The 20,640-nt window shown below is 52.7% G+C and overlaps 11 protein-coding genes across 11 annotated transcripts; 8 read left to right on the forward strand and 3 right to left on the reverse strand.

Moving 5' to 3' along the window:
• Nucleotides 1–245: 245 nt before the first annotated feature.
• MYCFIDRAFT_124969 (uncharacterized protein) lies at nt 246–560 on the forward strand (the record flags this gene model as incomplete). Its single annotated transcript, XM_007927984.1, has 1 exon — nt 246–560. A coding segment is annotated over one exon (315 nt), but the record flags the coding sequence as incomplete, so codon positions are not given.
• A 2,923-nt stretch (nt 561–3,483) lies between these two features.
• Nucleotides 3,484–4,366, forward strand: MYCFIDRAFT_211139 (uncharacterized protein; the record flags this gene model as incomplete). Its single annotated transcript, XM_007927985.1, has 3 exons — nt 3,484–3,591; nt 3,656–3,855; nt 3,910–4,366. The coding sequence occupies 3 exons, from the start codon at nt 3,484–3,486 to the stop codon at nt 4,004–4,006; spliced, it is 405 nt and encodes a 134-aa protein (XP_007926176.1). The 3' UTR covers nt 4,007–4,366.
• A 186-nt stretch (nt 4,367–4,552) lies between these two features.
• Nucleotides 4,553–4,852, forward strand: MYCFIDRAFT_135768 (uncharacterized protein; the record flags this gene model as incomplete). Its single annotated transcript, XM_007927986.1, has 1 exon — nt 4,553–4,852. The coding sequence occupies one exon, from the start codon at nt 4,553–4,555 to the stop codon at nt 4,850–4,852; it is 300 nt and encodes a 99-aa protein (XP_007926177.1).
• Nucleotides 4,853–5,639: 787 nt separating this feature from the next.
• On the reverse strand, nt 5,640–7,072 carry MYCFIDRAFT_211140 (uncharacterized protein). The gene has a single exon (XM_007927987.1). It carries the CDS (start codon nt 6,815–6,817, stop codon nt 5,960–5,962), a length of 858 nt encoding a protein of 285 aa, XP_007926178.1. The 5' UTR covers nt 6,818–7,072; the 3' UTR covers nt 5,640–5,959.
• Nucleotides 7,073–7,486: 414 nt separating this feature from the next.
• MYCFIDRAFT_203384 (uncharacterized protein) lies at nt 7,487–9,634 on the forward strand (the record flags this gene model as incomplete). The annotated part of the gene is made up of 1 exon (XM_007927988.1): nt 7,487–9,634. The coding sequence occupies one exon, from the start codon at nt 7,487–7,489 to the stop codon at nt 9,554–9,556; it is 2,070 nt and encodes a 689-aa protein (XP_007926179.1). The 3' UTR covers nt 9,557–9,634.
• A 114-nt stretch (nt 9,635–9,748) lies between these two features.
• MYCFIDRAFT_215074 (uncharacterized protein) lies at nt 9,749–12,809 on the reverse strand (the record flags this gene model as incomplete). Its single annotated transcript, XM_007927989.1, has 3 exons — nt 9,749–10,873; nt 10,923–12,596; nt 12,768–12,809. The coding sequence occupies 3 exons, from the start codon at nt 12,807–12,809 to the stop codon at nt 9,785–9,787; spliced, it is 2,805 nt and encodes a 934-aa protein (XP_007926180.1). The 3' UTR covers nt 9,749–9,784.
• A 690-nt stretch (nt 12,810–13,499) lies between these two features.
• On the reverse strand, nt 13,500–15,261 carry MYCFIDRAFT_80362 (uncharacterized protein; the record flags this gene model as incomplete). The annotated part of the gene is made up of 3 exons (XM_007927783.1): nt 13,500–14,730; nt 14,833–14,880; nt 14,936–15,261. The coding sequence occupies 3 exons, from the start codon at nt 15,259–15,261 to the stop codon at nt 13,500–13,502; spliced, it is 1,605 nt and encodes a 534-aa protein (XP_007925974.1).
• A 982-nt stretch (nt 15,262–16,243) lies between these two features.
• On the forward strand, nt 16,244–16,965 carry MYCFIDRAFT_211142 (uncharacterized protein; the record flags this gene model as incomplete). The annotated part of the gene is made up of 1 exon (XM_007927990.1): nt 16,244–16,965. A coding segment is annotated over exon 1 (489 nt), but the record flags the coding sequence as incomplete, so codon positions are not given.
• On the forward strand, nt 16,245–16,963 carry MYCFIDRAFT_182617 (uncharacterized protein). The gene has a single exon (XM_007927991.1). The coding sequence runs from the start codon at nt 16,268–16,270 to the stop codon at nt 16,466–16,468; it is 201 nt and encodes a 66-aa protein (XP_007926182.1). The 5' UTR covers nt 16,245–16,267; the 3' UTR covers nt 16,469–16,963.
• A 363-nt stretch (nt 16,966–17,328) lies between the features above and the next one.
• Nucleotides 17,329–18,098, forward strand: MYCFIDRAFT_87652 (uncharacterized protein; the record flags this gene model as incomplete). Its single annotated transcript, XM_007927992.1, has 2 exons — nt 17,329–17,784; nt 17,835–18,098. Coding segments are annotated over exons 1-2 (447 nt in total), but the record flags the coding sequence as incomplete, so codon positions are not given.
• Nucleotides 18,099–19,871: 1,773 nt separating this feature from the next.
• On the forward strand, nt 19,872–20,588 carry MYCFIDRAFT_182618 (uncharacterized protein). The gene has a single exon (XM_007927993.1). The coding sequence runs from the start codon at nt 19,911–19,913 to the stop codon at nt 20,097–20,099; it is 189 nt and encodes a 62-aa protein (XP_007926184.1). The 5' UTR covers nt 19,872–19,910; the 3' UTR covers nt 20,100–20,588.
• Nucleotides 20,589–20,640: the final 52 nt, after the last annotated feature.

The raw sequence follows: 20,640 nt of genomic DNA on the forward strand, positions 1-20,640 counted from the left end.
ACGACGCATTCGACCTTGCCTCTGGTGCCGGCATGCCAATGAGCGGTCTCTATTTTCGCCGCGATGACCCTCGTGATATACTAGTTTTCGTGGTGGGCTGCAGCATAAATCATACCGATATCAATGGCACTACTGCTCGCGCAGGCTGCGCCTGGTTCTTCAAACCTCCTCCACTTCCATTCGACCTGCGCAGTTCGAGCATTCGGCTTGAACAGGATGGCCCGTGGAGCCACGAGCACCCTCAGACGAGCGATAGGGCTGAGCTTCGTGCCACGATTGGCGCTCTCCAACATGGTTTCTGGTACGAATTGGGTTTCAACAATGTTGTGATTGCCTCGTCGAGTGATTATCTTGTGCTGGGCATCACCCTTTGGATCAAGAATTGGAGGGCACACGGCTGGCGCGACGCATCAGGCACTGTCATTGAGAATCAGGATCTGTGGAAGGTTCTACTTTGTGAAATCAGTCGCTACTCCCATATGGGCACGAATGTCCTGTTCTGGAAGATCTCAGACGATGAGAATACCGAGGCCCGCGTGGCTGCGACGAGCGCAGCATATACTAAGCCCAATGTCAAGCAGTATACCGGAATCGTACGCACCACTTAATCAGGCGACTAAAAGCATGATATTTTATTGACCATCGCTATGGTGAGTGAAATGAAGCCGCAAGCTTTTGAATTGTGTTTGTATTCCTGTAGGAGCTGACGAAGTTAGGAAGCGCTCGGCAACTCAGACTCTACGTTCGTTGCATATCCACAGAGTGTTTACCAATTTTGACAGGACTTTACGTGAGCCGTATACACCTGTATCTGGTGGCCTGCAAATCCATCCGGCACGCGGTAACGACTATCCTGGCAAGTTTCATGGCTTTGCCACGTCTCATTACCATCGAGCACCGTCGGAGAATGGGACGACAAAAGCAAGTTGGGCCAAAGGTACTGGCATTCATCATGCAGTCACCTGGTGTATGTATACTGAAGAAATCATAAGCTCTTTCTCTGCAACACTATATACTTGATGATTGCTGTTCTCATGGCCCAAAGGATGAAATTCTGGACAACCAACAACTTCTGACAAAAAGTCTATCGGTGGCGGCGAAAGATCTTGCGAAGGCAGACTGGTCATCGGAAGCGTGATAGTCCGGATCACTGGAGCAGTCTTCCACTCCGAAAAAACTTCCTAGCGACGTGGCAGAGATGCCCCTACAAGGAGGGCTTGTCGCGTCCACTTTTGCACTCTTTCTCGCCGTAACCTTTGTTGCAAATGAGGACTGGCTAGACTGGGGATTCTACGTTATGCTCGCGGCGTACGCGGGTATGGCAGCTACAATCCTGGCGGCAGAGGTGCCCAAGCGGGAAAACAGCACTGCCGCAGAGAGTCTGGTCTAAGACTCGATCACCGCGGGGATTCATGGCAGGCGAGCTACATCGACTGGCTCGTCGTAAGCAAAGGCGAGCAAGCAGAGGGGTTGTGGGTTGGTCGCATGTGGAGACGAGTATGAGAGCTTTGCAGTACCGTGGATACAGTCATGGTTGACATGAACTCAGCTAACCCACCTCAATGCTTGCGGCTTTGGACGGAATTGCTGGAGGGCAGAAGGTATGCAAGACTGGTCCTCTCTCACGGCAGGCCATCATCCATCACCACTTTTAACAAAATGTGCCGCGTAAAGAAACGTGTCTGGTTCGGTTTCGCTGACTGCATTGGTTGCTTGATCCTAGGCTACTGCCTTACCCAGCTCGAACGCTTCCGCAAAACACCCTTCTTCATCGTCACTGAATGCTGCATCGCGTTCTTACCCTTCCTGCTGGGAAATGTCTTGATCATCAAGCCACTCTGCCGCTACGGGAAATTCTTCATGCGGCAGGCTTATATTTTGGGGACGCTCGGGATGCTGTTCTACTCGACCGCATATTGCCAGCTCTACGGAATGCAAAACTTGGAAGAAGCGATATGCGGCTATGCAATGTCGATCTACCTCTCCGGACTTCTATGGGTCTTTGTGCATCGGAAGTGGTATGTTCATTGGAACAACGTGGTGGATGAAGAGCTCGCCGCCGCTGGGTTCCCTGATGGACTCCCTTGGCATGGGGGCATGCGCAGGAGGGATCGGAGAGTGAGTAGTGTTCTTTTGCAAACCCAGGCCAGTCAGGCTGACCAATTGTAGCGATTTGAAAGGCTTTTGCAGCTGGCCGAAATGCGATAGAGTAGTAAGCCAAGCTTTTGCTTACCAGCTTATAACCACAAGGCTGGCACTCGAGCGCACCAATATTGCATTTCAGTGGTGTGAGAAAATGATTCCACGAATTCAACCAGCGACCGATCTTCTCGACAACTCCAACAACCTCTGAAAGCGTCTTTACACATCAACAACATGGCTCGCTGCGGCTCGATATGCTGCAATCGACTGGGCACCAAACGTCAAGCGTGGTTGGGAATCATGTTCGGAATCGTGGCAGCCTGCACCGGTTTCGTCGTTTTCGACCTCGACAAAAAGCTGGATCTGTGGCTGGCCTTCGCATTCCTCCTCATTCTGCCGATGAACATACTAGCGACGGTGCTTGTGGTCCGGAATAGTTGTAAAGACCTTACCTCGCAGATTGTCAAGGGATTTCTGCTTGGGATGATCTTCACAGCTCTTCTCACCATCGGACTTTATTACGGTGTCAATGGTATCAAGGCTTCGCCACTCGCACTGGGAGCTCTCCTGCCGCCCTGGCTCTTTGTCATGGTACCACTGTCGATCCATCATCTTCAACAGCCTCAGGAACCACGTGCGCCACAACACATCGGCCTGGATGAAACGAGATCGGTTATTGATCATCCGCCCCCGGCTTATGTTCCTTGAATGCGCTTCCAGTATCATAAGACAAACATTTTGGAGAACGGGAGAGACTCGAAGGAAGCCGATTGTACTGGAGCTAGATCGCATCGACCATTTTGGATTCCAGAAGAGTCTTTCGTTTCAGGTTCCGATGGATTCAGCAACCACATGACTTGGACTGCGTGCTCTTCACGGGTGCACATCAACTGGCTGCAATGTGAGGACGACTTAGTGTCAAGCATGGTGCATTGGAGAGGCTAGATGGCTGGCAAGTTGGTAAGCAGGAAGTGACGCTCCGGCAGCCGTACAATGGTGATGAAGAGTGTAAAAAGCTTCAGTTACGCGAATGGGCAGCACTCGGCGGCGTAGTGTTGCGGAGGATGTTGTGATTATTGGACATTCGCAAGGGAGAATAGGCAGGCGCGAAAAGGCTAGTCTAAATTAGGCAGCCACCCAAAAATAGCTCTCAGAGGATCAAAGGATCGCGCCTCGAGAGTCGCGAACGTGAACCTTTTCAACGACAACAATGTAACACAGAATCTGAAGTCCAGCAAACCAAACAGTCTCAAATATCCGAGTTACAGCTCAAACTCGCCAAATCTCAAGAACCTTGTCCAATGCACCACTGAAGACCAACTACAAGATCGTCCTGCGACAATGGCCCTCAAACTTGTCACCTTCGCTTCCCTGGTGGAATATGTCTTCATCAAACCATACATGATCAACGCCAACCAAGATGGGACCGACTTCATTGGCTACTGTCTTGTCATGGCAACTCTGGCCTTCTTCGGTCGCATGCATTTGCAATACCTCACCCCTGCCCAGGCAGCAAAAAGCACTCTGGAGTGGCATTTCCGGTGGAGTGGTACGCTATGCTTGGCTATTACTCTACGTGAGCAGAGATTATCGGGCAATGCATCATCTCTTGGTTGCGAAGCTGGCCATTCTACGTGGTCTGCTTTTCGGTGCTTGGAACGTGAGGCGTGGAAAAGGAGGGCTTTTCAGGAGTTCGGGAAATGGGAGGAGAGTGTTAGTGTTGAAAGCTCCGTCTAGTTTGACGGACATATGCTGATATGAGTACAGTTATGGAAGCGGGTCTGGAGGTGGCAGTCTCCAGCATCCTTTCAATATGGGCTGTAATAGCTGTGGCATGAGGAATGGTATGCCAGTTGACGAATAACATGGCATAAGACTCACAGCACGAATGGACCAACTTCAGGAAATACGGAGTACCTGCACTAGCATCAAAGACGTACCAACAGCAAGGGTACCCGAAGGGCGTGGCTAGGAGGCCATACATGAACAAGTTTATCCAGCAAAGCAGAAAGGCTCCGGTCTCAGGGCTTCGTATTGATCAAGGCCAACATACGAAAAATTAGATACAGGCAGGGACTATGCTGTGTGCACGCACACAGAGTGGAAAAATTGTCATTGAAATGAAAAGTCCCAGCAATAGATGGGCAGAAGTCTGGAGGCTAAGGCCCAACAACACATCCTCAAACCAGTCCAAGGCAGTCTTTCAATGATACACTAGTTTTTAATTATCACGACGCGATATCACCTGTTCGCATTCGCAACGACTATTCATTGAAGTTCCAATTATCTCCATGTGAATGTCCGTTCATCTCCGCAGATCACGTCCAAGCTCAAAGTCAAAGCTTGCACTTCGCATCTCCATCCTCTGCTCCATCACACCACACCACCCCATCATCCGCGAATCGTCACGATGTCCATCGACCCAACAGCTCATTCTCTGCCCTCAGATACAAGCATCTCCTCCGCTTTAGCCTCCCAACGCAATGCCAGCGGCTACGACTGTACGCCCTGCCGACTCATGGGCTCCGCAACATTTGTCGGTCTGGGCGCATACACGTACTATTCTGGCATGAAACAGCTTCGACAGGCAGAGGTGCAACAGCAGATTTTGAAGAGTGGAAGTAAATTTGGGTTGGGTGCGAGGAAGGCGAGTATTTTGGGGTTGAGTATGGGGTGTGCTGCGTTGGGGATGTATAGGTTGGTGAATTGAAGATAGGATGTAATTGGGAATGTCGAAAGGAAGATGCGATGAAAGAGAGGATAGGTGGAATTTATTGCACCCGGTCAGTGAGATGGGAGAGGTTTTCCAGATGCTGGACATGAGGGCAAAATGGATCTGGGATGGGCTGGTTCATGTTCATGTTCATGTTCACAAGCAACGCCATGCAGTCGAGAACGATGATATCAGCCACGCAATACGGCGATCCCCGAAGAAGTCAGGAGCACGATCTTCCGACTGCGATGGCAAGACAACACATCGCAAAGCGCCCGGGCCGAGCTGGATGCACAATCACGATGTATAAAATCCCATGCAGCACCTCTCGACACGCATTAAACGAGCCCAAGAAGGCAGCGAAGATGGCAGCGTCGCTCTAAAAGGTCACAACTTCAGCCTTTGCCATTGACAGTTAGACACAAAACGTGAAAAGGGGCAAACCATCGCTTTCGCTTGAGCACATGGAAATGGCCTTTGGGTATCGGTTACGCGTCTCTAATGGCCCACGCCTTGTAAAAGTCTAGCCATAAATGGGTTACTGGACTTATTAAACTGTCTTCAAACAGTGACGATAGTCTCAGATCACGGGATAGCTGTACATTGAGGGACCAGCTGTCAAGCACTGTGTGAAAGCGGATCTGCCTTAAGGGCACCCAGGAAACCAAACTTGAACACCTAGATATTGCGATGAACTCGAGACGGACACACCAGGGCCGAGATGCTATGATAGCTGCTTATTGCAAGAGGACATCACAGCATGAGAAGTAATCTTTCCACGGTTCTTAGAGCACGACCAAACGTATGGGGTTTAGTAATATGAATATGCTGAACTTGCCAAAAGGGCTCACAAAGAGCTGCTCTTTAGTTCGTCAAGACTATGCACAAGTAGAATCGAAATTGCCATCCTATCAATATGCGTGGTCTGCGTCAATGCACCAACGGGGTATCTTTATCGATCATCAAAAACACGATCAACTCCTCCTGTGAAATGCATTCCTGCCCGAACCCGAATCATCAGCCGTCTAGACGTTCCCATGATGCTCTGAATGCTATGTCTGTCATAACGCTTGACTTCAAATCACATATCCGCACTCATTTGCTTCACACATGCCTGCGCTTCCCACCTCTACCTGTTCCACTGCCATCCTTGCGATCGCTGCCATCGTTGATACCGGAAATGTCAAAAAAGTCTGGGTAAGGAATTTTGCGCTTGCTGCCAGATGCTGCTCCGAGGTTGAAACTCAGTGTCGGTGTGTTGCTGCCATTGTTCCGTCTGTTGTGGTTGGAGTGGCGGGTGCTTCGAGTCGGTCGCTGGACGATGCGGACTGCTTCGGCACTAGATGGGTTGGAAGAGGCGGTGAAAGCTTGGATTGGTGGTGCTGGGTTTGAGGCGTCCATCTCCATGTCTGCGTTCGTATCTCTGTCATGGGTTGAGACTGGGTATGCGTGGTTTGACTCGAAGGTGAAGTCGCTCTGTGGTAGTGATCGTTGGTGCAATGGTGCCTGTGGTGGCTCAGATACGACTCGTCGTGGTGTGGAGATCTCTTCGGCAAGATCACTACTTGAGAGCGGCAGATGTGGTTTTCTCTGGACTTCTGGGCTCGAACTTCGCTCGGTGGCTTTGTCGTCGTCCTTGACGGTGGTAATGTTCGTATCATCGTCGTCTTCTGCATGAGCGGCACCTGCCTGGCGTGTGGGGTCTGTATCCAATCGCTCGGTGGCCCACTGCCTCACTCTCCAACCCTCGCCATCCATGAGACCGAGATTCTCCTTGTCCAAAAATGCCAACAAGTCATCCAAAGCATCTTGGTATCCGCCTGCTCGTGCTGTATTCTGGCTCGCTACGGCATTTCTGTATAGATCGGTGACGCTTCTGGCGGCATTTCGAAAGTCGGCGGCAAGGTCATACTCGCCCCTCTGACGTGGCAGCGATGTCGAGAGGTGCCGCATGGAGTCCATGGTGGTAGTGTGTGTTTGCTGCCAGTCGAGGTGTGGTGTGTACAAAGGAAAGGGAGAAGGGGCGCTGGCCGAGGGGGGAGCACAAAGGTGCAGTCGTGCTAAGCTGGACTTCAGCAGACCCAAATGAAGGTGACGGCGGTGCCCGATGTGGAGAAGGGAAAGTTCTGCGCCGACGAAGTGGGTGCTGGCGCAGCCTCCTCAGTGCTGGTGAATGTGTGTATTGTGCGGAGAGAGTTACATATGTATTAAAAGTGAAGCATGATCTCAGACTTGCTTTGTTGTTGTTGTCGTCGTCGATCTGCGATGCCCTTCCCGCTCCTCGCTTGCCGCTGCCATCATCCCGGACCGCACGTGCCTGATCCTCTCATGGCCCAGCACCCACGGGCCACCACCCACCACCACCCACCCAGGCACCACCCCACCAGTCGTGACTCGTCAGACGTCAGTCGTCACTGCTCGCGCTTGAATTGTGTCGTTCTACCGTACGGAAGGGATCCTGGCACAATAGCACCAAATATTCAATGGCATTGGCCGAACAGTCACTCCCTCAGCCACTCCGAATCTCCGTCCAGCCTCGCGGTATGATGAAATGCTGATCTCTGTCGCCTAGACCATAATTCGACATTTTCCCTTCCTGGCCATTCCTCCCTTTCCCGAGCACACCACACCATGGCATCTGTAACGTCCCTCGATCAGGACATGCGCAACTTGCGCCTATCTCGATACACTCCGCAGGCAGCAAACGAGGCACGAACTTGGATAGAACGTACCTTGGGCGAGAAGCTGCCTTCTGGAGACTTGCTAGAAGGATTAAAAGATGGCGTCGCATTATGCAAACTGGCAAATCTCGCGGTCCAAGGCAAGGCTGGCTCGATCAAGTTCAAGGCCAGTCCCATGCCTTTCATCCAGATGGAGAACATCAGCCATTTCCTGAAGGCCTGCGAAATGCCACCTCTGAACATGCCAGCACATGATCGCTTCCTGACTGTCGATCTGTTCGAGCAGAAGGACCCAGCACAAGTACTACAATGCCTAAGCGCATTCAGCAGGCAGGCGCATAATCTCAACCCGTCGAGATTTACATCTACAATTGGGCCTCGAAAGGCAGGAGGTACCATGTCTCCAGCGACCACGGGCGGAGGCTACACAAATGGTGGCAGCATGCGACGCGCACCAAGTCCGACCAAACCCTCGGTTGCCATGCCTACAAACACCCGTGCCATGAGCCCGGCACTTACAGGAGGATCGAACAGCTCGCGACAATCAGCCACAAAGTCTCCAGAAGGTCCGGTTAGCAGCTGGAGTAATAGAGCCGATGAGACAAAGACAGCGCCTGCATGGAACATCCACCAGTACGGTTACATGGGAGGAGCATCGCAGGGCAATCAAGGCATTAGCTTTGGCGCGAGGCGGCAGATTACTAGTCAAGCCCCTGCAGTGCCATCTCTAGCCGAGAAGCAGAAGCTACGAAAGCAGAAAGAGGAAGAAGAGGAGCGAGCACGACAGCAAGCTGCGGAAGAGCGTGAGCGGCGCGCGAGAGACGTGCAGCAAGCAGAGGAGCGGGCAAGACTGGAAGAGGAACGAAAATGGGAAGAGGAGACCAAGCGAAATCGCGAAGAGGAGAGGCAGCGTCTGGAACAGCAAAAACGAGAATGGGAAGAACAAGAGCGGAAGTGGAGGGAAGAGGAGCAACAAGAAGAGCTTCGCAGACGAGAAGATGCTGAGCTGCAAGCTAAGATGAGTGCACGGAAGCCGCCTGAGAAGCCTAGGGTGCCCAGCTCGAGCATCCTACGTGGCCAGACTCTATCACAATGGCAGAAAGAACAAACCGCATTATCTGCAGTGACAGTAGGCTCTCCTGAGAGTACTGAGACGCCAGAACAGCGCAGAGTGAGAGAACTCGAGAAACAGCTTGAAGAAGCACGAGAACGCGAACGACAATATCAGGCCGAGCGGGAGGAGCGGTTACGAAAAGGCACGGGCGAGTCTGGGTCTCGGCCCAGCACCGCAGATACTGCACGACCAAGTAGCGCACAGCAGAGCGATGTCAGCTGGGCAGGCGATGAGCGCGAATTCTCACGAAAGCAGTTACACGCCGAGCCAGCGGCGGCCCGCCCAACTCAAGTCGGCGCTCAGAGACCTCTGCCTGCAAAGCCCGAAGCAGCACCAAGCCTGCCATCACGTCCACTCCCTGAGCCAGCAGTTTCGACCCCACCCCCCTCACTACCCGCAAGAGGTCAACCATCACCATTCACAAGACCGCTTCCAACACCCAAGCATGACCCAGAGCCAGCACCGCAACCCGAACCAGAGATATTTGAGCAACGCCAACCGAATCGGACAGAAGCGTTTCTCGCCAGCAATCCAGCTCCAGCAACTACAGGACCTCGAATATCTTCATCTCAAGAGGCCGGCGATACCTCGCTCGAGCAACAACGACTACGCGACTCCCGTGTAGCCTCACAGCAAAAGACGAAAGCTGGCGGCTGGGCGAGTAAGTCACTCTTGGAACGAGAAATGGAGCGTGAGCGAGAAAGGCAGAAGGAATGGGAGGCCAACCAGGAAGCGACTAAGAGTGCACCGCGAGACGCGAGCCAGGGAATTGGAGAGGGACAGACGTGGGATGTCAACCAGTATGGTTATATGGGAGGTGATTCCATGAACAAAGGCTCAAGCGTTGGCAGCGGCATCAATATTGGTGGTCGCCGGCAGATTATTGGTCCTAGACCGCAGAAGTAGAGATGATTCGGCATGGCATGGCATGGCATATACGATGTAACGCAGCGAAAAATTGATTGACCGGCTTCTTTCTTCATTACATGTGATTCTCCCATTTTCGCGTTCCGATCCATCCTGCCTGACACTGCTGATGAAGGTGAATTGTTGTTTATCAGACGAAAGAGAATTTCATGGATCTTCACACAATCATGGCGTTGGCAAGTCTCGTCTCATATTACCAGGTCTATCCTACCAATTCAACTTTCCGCCCCAGCCACTAGCGACTTCCTTCACCAATGCTTCTCTCACCAACTTGACAACTGACATCTCACTCGCCTCAATTCCACTCTGTACCAGTCCTTGCCTCCAATCCCAAGCTCTTTGCATTTTCTCGCCCTTCTTCAAAGCCTCTCTTGAAGCAATCATGCTATTCGAAGCCAACATCTCCCAGCTCGAGCTTTCACTGAAATTGCTTTTCTGTTTCTTGAACGGTCCGGATGCAGTACTCGTCTCCTCTCGATACGCATTGAGAGATGCTGACAGTAGGCTCTCAGCATTTTCTCGAATGCGGCGTGGCGCGGCGATGAAATCTTCTAAAACGCCGAGCAGAGAGAAGACTTGGTGTTGAGTGAAGATGCGCTGGCTCTGGCCTAAAAGTGGGAGTGTTTCGCCGAAAAGGGCTAAGAGGCCATCAACAGGGACCACGGTCTCGGCTTCTTGATCGAAAAGACCGCCTGGAATGCAATCAGAAGCAGACTTTATTACTGCGAATATTGATGCAGCGGCTTGGCGTTTGCGCTCGAGAGGTCCCGCCGCACGAGTGGTTGCTTCAGTGACGAATCCCTGGTCTCGTAGCTCGTAAAAGCGACGCAATGTTGCGTAGCCACTGAGGTGCTTCGAAAGAAGGGTGGCGGCTTCCAAATCGACGTGTCCAAGTTGCTTGAGAGCAGGTCGGTCTTTAGTGATCAGTTGTGAAAGCTTGGCGTCAATCAGACGATGGTCGGGCATCGCAATGGAGTGCAGCAAACACAGCGAGGTTATGTGTGAAACAGTAGCCTTGAGCTTCTCCTCAGCATGTGCACGTGCGTAGTAGATGAGCGCTGGGCCGAAGACTTGGTTATCGTTCTCGGCGAGCTTGTCGGCGTAGCGTTCAGCAATCGCCTTGCGCTGGTCGGACTGTCCGAGCTGATCGCACACGTTGAGGACTTTGTCTACGGTCTCTTCCGTCGACAGTTCGAGCTTCTCTAAGAGATCTGCAATGCGAGTGCTCGCCTCGCGTTGCTGGTCCAGGCGGCTCAGAATGTTGACTGCGAGTTCCCAACCTTCTTTGTCACCGATCTGGTCCAAGGTTAGCAAAATTGTAATCGATACGAGCAGGAGAACTTACGCTGGGTTTCTCGAAGAGAAGCTCTGCATATTGCTCCAGTATCTCATCTCTGTCCTGATCCGTAGGCGATAACTGTGTCGGTGCTTGCGAAAGCAAAAGAAGATCTTCCCTATCAAAGCCTTGGTCCGCGAAGCCTCCTCGAGTTGTTGGCAGCCATCGGTCTGAAGCAGCAATCTCAACCACCGAGACCGATATTAATATGCTGAAGCGGCGCAAGGCAAAGATCGCGCCACCGATATTTTCTTCCAAGATGCACGCCAAACCAAGCTGGGTATGATCAGTGAAGTCTGGTATGAAGACATTCTTCATTTCCCGTCCCTGTTCATCGATTTCTGCCGGTTGCTCTTGCACACGAGCGAATGCGTCCGCGAGGCGCTTCCTGTATGTCTGCAGCGGCGCAACGTCTACCTCTCGCTGGCGCGACGCCCGGCTCCTAGCTGTGTTCGCACTGCGCTCCTCGTCGGCAGTATCCCACCAGACTGTCAAGTAGATGGAGCCCTCCAGCCAGTCCTGTGCAGTCATGATAATGTCGTCTGGCTCTCCGAGCATCATACCATAGAGCAATTTCAGGTTTTGGTAAATGGACCATGGAACCCTGCTCGAGGCTTTGCGGCTGGCCGTAGACATATTAAGGCTGTTGCCCATGCTGCGCTGGAAGATATTGCTCTCCCCAAGAGACTGTCCCAGATCGTCACCTTCACAGAAAGACTCAAGCTCTTCTAATGTGTGTCGCACTCGCTGACGGAAAGTAGTCCATTCGAAGGATTTCGTGTCCCAGTCTTGGTCGCAGTATCCTGGACAGGCTTCCAAAACTTGTATGCATTGTGTCACGACCTCATCGACGTTGTCGAGCTCCTGGTCCGTGTATCCATTGCTCGCACCATCATCCTCGGCCGTGTAAGCATTTTCCCAGCCGGCATCTTTCAACAGTCGTACAACCCGGTCGAGCTTTCCTCGCAAAAGAGCCGCATACAGCACATCCCAAAATGACTCGTGATCGCTCGGCGATGGCTGGTGCAGATGGATCTCGTCGAAATCGTCTCCAAATGGGTTGTGGTAGGTGTTCAGCCAGTTCAGAAGTGCGTGGGGTAGAGGTATGGTCTGCTGAGGCTCTGAGGCCGGTACAATTGCTCTAGACGGTCGTGAACCAGCTTGTCGCGGCGAATACGTATGCGGATAGTGCAATTGTAGCAGAAGCGATGCGAGGTAGTTGGCGTTGGTGAAAGGCTTGCTGGATTTTGGACCAACAGAGGCAGACTTGGTAGCAATATCACTCGATGCCCGCCATAGCTTGGTCAACTGGGCGGCGGTGTCAGTGAATATGGGCCCGCTCTGCGACGGCTGAGAATCGATCCTCGCAAACATGTCTGAGATTATGCGCTCGCTTTGCAGAATAACCTCGTCGCTCTCCTCCAGCCTGACCCTGTTCTTGTTCTCCATGTATTTCCTCTTGGACTCGTTCGCGTAGGCCGTCTGTGCTCGAGCTTCGCCATTTCGACTTCGCTTGAGTCCTCGCGGCGGACTGCTGGCCAGTATCGATACACCAAAAGACTGCGCCGGTCTCAGTGGTTGCGCCGGCGGCAGTTTCGTTGGTGGTTGATGATCCTCCTCCATTTCTTCGTCCTCATACTCTGCATCGTCGTCTTCCTCGTCGTCTTCCTCGTAATCCGGCGCCTGGAAAGCTCGTCGCGCGTAACGATTGGGGCTCTTAATGGGATTATATGAGCTGCCAAAACGCGAACTTCGCGGTGGATCTCCTGCTGGCGTGTTGGATGCGACGCTCAGCAGATGTGATGGTGGAGGCCCGGCGGGAGTCGTGCTTTGATGGGATGCGAATGTGCGCACCGAGCGCGAGTTGGGAGTGCTCGGCGCCATCCTATGCGACATATTGCTGCAGACGTAATTGAGGTGTTTGTCTATTGACTTTTGTGTCCATAAAACAGCTCCGGGGTCGCGTCACTGGCGTCACGGACTGGCGCGGCGCCGGAGCAACCACCACCGCGCCGAGATATTTCTTGGCCACGAACTACACCGTCTCCTAATGATTCTTCTCCCTCCAGTCCTCTATCAACTTGATATAACAACACTATGCTCTGGTCTTGGGATGTAACTGGATTCTGCCGACACTTTCCAGGCCTCCCACGACAAATTCAACACTCCTAACCTGCTCACTGCTCACCAGCAAATCTCTCAATCGCCTTCGTATCATTAATCCTCGGAAACCCAACATCCTCTAGGAAATTCCTTCCCAGCGCCTCACAAAGTGTTTCCCATCCCTCCCTCACGTTAAAAAAACATAAAATTCATTCTCGGAACAACTTGATGAAGATACTCCAAATGCCTTTCCCAAACATGCTTCCCAGCAGACCACTTTTCAAAGAGATTGAGGGAATGAGGCCCGTGATAAAAATTGTAGGATCGAGATACTCTGTCTATTCAGCCGCTGCCGTATTCATATGTAGCTCTAGGCCCAGGAATGCCTACTGGAAAAAATGATGGATAGCTGAGCCAGCTGCATAACAAGCTGTTCGCCTACCAAAACTAGTTCTGGCCTCCAGAAATCGTTCTGCGTTGCATCTACAACTTCTCTCCCTTCAAATTTGGTTCAGCTTCCACTGCAGTCGGCATGACCTCTTCTCCGTATAGCATATTACTACGAATATAGTCCGGCAGAGGACTGCCATCCGAAAAGAAACCCTCCGTCGGCACCATAACCTCCCATTCCTTGCTCTCATTCTCGTGAGGACCTCGAGGGTAGACTTGAACAGGCCAGATCAAGCATAGAATGTAGTAAGTGACCGCAGCTCCAGTGAAAGAAAGGATGAAGCCGCAGTTATCCACGTTCACGACAGTCTGACTGACAGAGCCAGGCTTGATGGCACCCGAGATTCCAGAAATGACAAGAACGACGCCCACGGCCCAAGCGACATAGGCTCGTATATTGAAGCCTCGGGTGTAATAGTAAGGAGACCCAGATTCCGGCCGATAAAGCGATGGGACATGAAGATTGCCACGTCTGGATATCCAGTAATCGACGATCATCACAGCAACAACAGGCGTGATGAGGCAGAGATAAGATCCGAGGAAAGTGAGGAAGTTCTTTGCCGAGTTGACCAAAAGCCATGGAACCACTGGCCAGACCAGAACATGGCACAAGACCATGCCTCGCACAATCGTGAAATATTTCGGAAAGAGTCCCGAAAGATCGCAGCCGACGGGAATGGCATTCGAGGACACATTCCTGACAATGGTCGCAAAGCACTGGATGAATGCTCCCAGGAAAACCAGAGTCCTTGCTCCAGGTCCCCAGAACTCATCCAGAACTCTTCCATACAAATCCCACAAATTCCAATCCGCAACACCGAAATGTTTCGCACCAGCGGCAGTGGTGAAAAGACCAAGCAGTATCACAGCAGGCTTGCTGAGGAAGAGTCCAATCGTAAGCGGTACGATATCTCTCGGTCGATTTCCATATCTCGCAAGATCGGCGATATTCACCATAGGCGGCACAACTCCAGATACCACAGTATTGATCGCTCTCATGAACGCCCCACCCAGCGCAGATCCCGTCGTTTCCGTCTTCCCCAGATTCAACTCCACGCCATTGAATTTGACAAGAGCCCAGATCATTGTGGCGATGTAGGCGATCGGGGAGAGAACCGATTTGACGACGAAGAGGGGACCGGCTTTGCTCGGATGCAGCCAGGCGAAGGGAAATTGGAGAAGCCAGGTCAGGAAGAAGGCGAGAATTGGTGGTGTGGTGATGCCGGCGGAGGATGGGAGGTGATTGGGGATGTTTTCCCATGAGCTGCCGAAGATGCAGCGGAGGGAGACGTTCATTGATCGGGATGCGTATTAGGTTTGTGTGCCCATGTAGAAAATTGCGACTGCGGCTCGTATGAAGATGAACCATAGACTGCCGTAGATGCCGGCTGAGATACGGGCGTAGAGTGGGAAGCTGGAGCGGTGTTATTAAGTGAATGGAGGATAGGTACGGTTGATGTGTAGCATACCCGACATGGTAGAAAATTGGTCCTCTCGAGTTGAAGAAGAGCACCAAGCAGCAGAGAAATGTTCCAACAAAAGCCGCATCGATAATCGTCCACCAAGTCAAACCAATGGAAAACAGCGTAGATCCAATATTGTAGGTCGTCGGCGAAAATGCAATACTGAACTGAAAGGCAAAATAATAGAACGGACTCCAGTTCCTCCGCTCAGGCGGAGTCGGTTCGAGATCCACATTCGACCACTTGCCACACGATGGCTTCGCTTCATGATCGCCTCTTTCCTCTTTCTGCAACTCCGCGATGGCGCGCAACTTTGATGGAAAGAAAGGCATAGTGGAAAAGTATGAAAGCAGCTTACCACGCGCCAGAAAGCCGACTACTGCTGCATGGAAAGAAAGCCGACTACTGCTGCATGGAACCTTTCTGGCAAACGAACGAGTTTCCCATGTCACATTGTCGGCGAGCGCTCCTTCTCTATGGCCCAAGATCTTGAGGAGATAGGCATAGGAAGTAGATAGACAAGACCTGCACGCCCAGTCGGTACTGATAACGAGTGAGTGCGGACTGATAGCAGCGATGGAATTCGATCTGCGGCAGGGAAAAGCTGCATCCTTCCGCCATTGAAGATGGGGCGAAAATATTCGTATTGTACAAATGGAGAAGGCAGTTGCTGGGAGGTCGTGGGTCGTGAGGCTCTGAAGTCTTGCTTACGGCTGTGCAGGTGAAGAAAGCTGGGCTGGTGGTGACACCCCGGTCGAAGTTGTCTGAGCCACGGCCCACGGGGTGGGAATGGGAATGTTGGATGGTGTATGAAGTGGGGACATGTCTCAACAGTCGTCTGACCACATTCTTATGAGTTGAGACGCTGCGTGCTCAGACGATGATGAAGGAGTGGGATGATGATGAAGGAGTGGGATGATGAACAAAAAGCGCTCGGAGCGTTGCCGGTTTATTCGGCAGGTTGGCGCTGGCGCTGGCGCTGGCGCTTACATACTCAGGCACTCACGATCGATGATTGACCGGCAATTGCCAGCGATCGTTCCAGCGAAGCAGAAGGCACCTGGAACAACTCGAGGAGTGCGAAATAACAATTAGACTCGGCTCGGAAGGTACGTGTAGCGAGGGTTTAAATTGCAAAAAGGCTCCTTACCAAAATCTAGCTCGGCCTCTGATTGGTAGAAATCAAAAAGCAAGATCACGTAATTTATGCTGACTCAGCGAAAAAGTGCCTCAGAGCCAGCAACATTTCGCCCTCTTCGCTGGACCTCATAATAAGCGAGCTTGCTAGCTCTGAGAATATCCTCGTGTTGTGTGGATGAAGGCCGAGCATATTCTAACATGCCTGGCTGTCATGTGTGCTATTATGAGTCTTTGAAGCGCTCGTACTACTGTCCGTATTCGAGCTGGCAGTGGCAGTGCCGAATGGCTCGAGCACTGCCTGCGGAAATCATCTGTGCCCGCGTGGCATGGATTCGCAAAGCGAGCGAGCGCCTCCATGGCGCTGATGGCGTGACCCTTTCTCCCGGAAAATTCGTGTGACACTTGTATGCTCAACAATATACATACACGAGGAGAAATGGGGCAGGCGAAGAGGTATGGACTATGGAATTTGAGGGCCATCGACAAGGGATGTCAGCAGAGCGGAAGGGAAGCAAGGGCCTGGAAAGGTACGAGTCCGCCCGTGCCCACCCCCGCCCATCTCACATCTGGAAGGCCCGCAAGCTCCAATAGGGTTGATTGGACAACCGCAGCTCTGGAACTTGAAGCTGGGAGACCAGGGTGTGCATTGTGGTGGAAGCCGACGTGGGAACGCATCGGCTCGTTGCCTTGTTTCAATCGTGGTGTGGACGAGCTTGAAGGACGGGAACGCCAACGCGAACGGCGATGCGTGTCTCTGACAAAGACGATGTCCATTTTGGTCTCGGGGAGCGGGTATCGGTGTCAGCTCGTTCCCATACAAGGGATGTCGAGTTCTGCAGGAGATAGCAGCGTCGCTAGAACTAATCAGCAGAAGCGTGACTGGGACGCTTTCCCAACTTGAGAGTCGAGACACATTTTCAACCGTTTAACTATCTATTAGCGGCGTGACGCTGTGTGCAACTGCAACCATTCTCAGGTTCACATGGGACCAACATTGCTTGCTTGCTTTTGGCTATAAAACCACAGATCCGTCACCGGCCAGTCAGCCGCCAGTGTGGATTAGAGCCCGAGCTTGATTATTCGCAGTAACGTTACGTACGGCTCGCCCTGTGCTTGATCCACTCCACTCGAAGCCCGCAGCCTGGATCGCTGTTCGTTAGCGCGTGTACGCAGAGACGCCGTACCTCGAAGCGTCGTCCTGCATCTTTCCCGCTTCCATCATTCATTATTGTCTCAAGTCACGCCTGCTAGCCCTGTTCACCGGAGCAAGTCTCATTATTGCACTACTGTTCGTCGATTTCGTGAATCAGTCTTGGAAAGTCTCCCACGCACCCTGGGCATGATCCGTAGCAAACATCTCCGTTAGCCAGGCCGCTGGGTGAGTTGACGCGACCTCGTGGGAGTCGTCTGCAATAGCTGCTCATTGTGTCCAGGTTTGTGGCGTTCAAGCAAAGCAAGCCCATGGATTCTTTGAGAAGCGACTTGTCTTCTCTCCTCGCAAGCAATCCGTAGTCCTCCCCAGCGAGACTGCCATGTCGGCGTCGACAATACCTCCAAGCGGCCTCACCCTGCATGGACTCACGAATGGGGCCGAAGCCTCGAAGCACACTTCCACGACCGCTATCCTATTCAAACTCAGTGAGCATGTGCTCAAAGATGTCAAGTCAGCTGCGAATGTGCAGGGTGGCCTGCAGCTCGTCACCGGCACGACTCCAGTAAGGCTCATTGAGTAGATTGGTAGATGGTGTATTGACCCTGGGAGCAGAAAATACGCCTTGGAAAGCGGACAATAGACCTGACTATTTCCCCCGAGGCATTCCGGCATGAATTGTACTCGGCTTCCACTGAGTCGATACACGATCTCAAATTCACTGGGCTTGTTGGACATCGAGCTGAAGTGACGGTGTCGAAGAGAAAGCAGAGCCTAGGTCCAGATGCAGCATTGGCAGCTTTGCAGAACACGCTCGCTGCAGCCAAGCAGGAACGGCAAGCGAAATCGGTCAACATTAGCAACGCCATTGTTCGTGAGCCCAAGAACCGTTACGAAGCGAATCGAGAGCAGAAGCATGCTCATCGTCGAGGCCTCTCCGGCTCGCAGCATGCAAGTCCGGCATTGAGTGCTGCAGCTACTCCACGCATAGGTGCTGCACCGACGTCTGCTCCGGCAAGCAACTCGGCTGCCAGGGAGAAGGCCATGAAGATGCCGCTCGTGCACCTGCTTGCCATTAAGCCACTCACACATGAGGAGATGTGTGCAAGGACGAGAATACCAAAAGATGAACTGGAGAAGGTGGTGGAGAAGATCGTGCAGCCGATAGATGGCAGGTGGGAGCTCACGAAGGGCGCATATAAGGAGTTGGATGTTTGGAATTTTGCATACAGCACGCAGGCGGAAAGGCAAGCTGCCATTGACAACGCTATCAGAGCGTACGACCGGCTGCGGATTGGCAAGGATGAAGAGATATGGCAAAGGCTGCTGCCGAAAGAGGATCGTGGCAAAGGAATTGTTTTGTCGAAGCTGAACATTGGCGGTGGAGCTGCATATTCGACTCCGCATCAGGGAGCCAGTCCTCTCCCGCAAGGCGATGCAGCTGCAGACGAGAAGGCGATGATGTCTGCCAATACGCCGCTAGTTGGCAGTGGCACGCCGAGAGTTGGATCAGGAAAGAACAATGCGCTGAAGCAGATAATTGGGAAGACATCGAAGCAGCGAGCCGTTGAGGAGGCAAAGGAGAAGAAGAGAAAGGAGCGCGAAGCTGCTGCCGCAGCTAGTGATCGAGAAGGGAAGCCAGCGAGGAAGAAGCAGACGACCAAAGCAAACAATCCCAAAGTGAAGTCGGCCGAGCTTGTGCAAGATTCAAGCGAGGAGAGCGAGGAGAATATGAAAGGGGAAGGTGGTGGTGGTGGTGGTGGGGCTCCAACCAGCAGCCAGCCGAAGACTGCATCAAACGCGCGCAAATCTGCTGCAAACGCAGCGCCGAAGCCGCGGGCAAAGGCAAAGGCAAAGGCGATGGCATCCACATCGCCGCCGAGCAGTGACGCGCATGCGCACGAGACGCCGCAGCAGAAGAAAGCGGCGAGACTTGCTGCAGAGAAGGAGGCTGCCGCTGCTGCGAAGACGAAAGCGAAAGCAAAAGCCACCGCCGCCGCCGCCGCCGCCGCCGCCGCTACCACCGCTGCCAAGCCCAAAGCAGCAGCGCCGGGCAAGAGCACTCCGAACGCTCTGGCTGCCCCTGCCTCATCGTCACAGCATCGACGCCAGCTCAGTCCCAATAAGCCGGATCACAGGCCAACGGCTCCTTCGCCTTTGGGTGCTGCACGTCCGCGCGTTGCTTCCGATGTTTCCGATCGAGCAGCCGTCGGAGTGCAACGCATCAAACCAGGTGCAGAAACACCCAAAGGCTTGGGCATTTCTAACGTCAATGGCATTCGCAAGCGGCACGACACACTCACCAGCACAGAGTCCCATCATTCAACATCATCATCATCGGAGAAATTGAACGGCCTTCACAAAAAGCCAGATGCAGAAAAGGCCTCAAAAGGGGCTGTCAACGGCAACAGCACCCCGAAGCCAGGCATGACGAACGGCGCCGGCGCCAGTCACAAGTCCGAGAATGGCGTCAAGCGAAAGGCAGTGGATTCACCCATCACGAGCCACACAAACGGCCATGCCGCTAAGCACCGTAAGACCGAGTCCAGCTCGTCTCAGGCGCAGAAGTCGCAGAAGTCTGGAGGCGCAGTGAGTAGCAACGACAGCCTGGAACGAAGCATCACCAGCGATAGCGCGGCTTCAAATGACGTCGACGTCAGCGGCACCATCAGCTACAGGCAGGGCGTTGCCATGGCCCGGAAGTTCCACGATGACTACTATCCGCACTACACGAAGCTATATGATGAGCAGGCTGCCATGGAGAAGCGAGGAGAGACCGTACCCAAGGCCGAGAGGCAGAAATTGTGGACTTTGCACCGTCGATTGGAGGGCATGAAACGTGAGATCAGAGCTGCAAGCGAGCGAGAGCACGAAGAGTAGAAACCCTCTGCAGACAGGCTCCAGCACCCTGGTCAGCGGAGAGACTTCGAAAATGAGAGGATCACTATCGAGATCCAATGAGTTCCAAGCTCGGGGCGTGCGAGAGCAAGACGATTGGCGTCCTTCTGCGCACGATACTTCAGATCGAAGTAGACAGCTTTTGATGGAGAAGGCTAGAGTTGAGACCCTCCAGAATGAGTTGGAGTATCCTATTCTGGAAGAACACTCTCAACGAAACGCAGCAAGCAATGGGTAGTCGTAGCATGGAGATCGCGCTGCATAAGGTCAAGGCACCATATCAACAACATTGCAGAATGTTAATAAGCCTGCGGAATCTGGATATTGTCATATTGATGATCAATCTACAGCGACGCAGGGCAACCTTGACATCCGGCATCGGCACATAGCGGGATTGGGTTTGGATTAGCCCCACCCGGAACTTGATTATTAACAAGTCTTGATTAGAGGATAATGTGACAAACATGACTCCTTAGCCTGATTCCTGTCACTCTCTCAATGCTGGCAAGGCGTGTTGCTATCA

The sequence above is a fragment of the Pseudocercospora fijiensis genome (genome assembly GCF_000340215.1).
Source record: "Pseudocercospora fijiensis CIRAD86 unplaced genomic scaffold MYCFIscaffold_4, whole genome shotgun sequence".
Classification (NCBI taxonomy): domain Eukaryota; kingdom Fungi; phylum Ascomycota; class Dothideomycetes; order Mycosphaerellales; family Mycosphaerellaceae; genus Pseudocercospora; species Pseudocercospora fijiensis.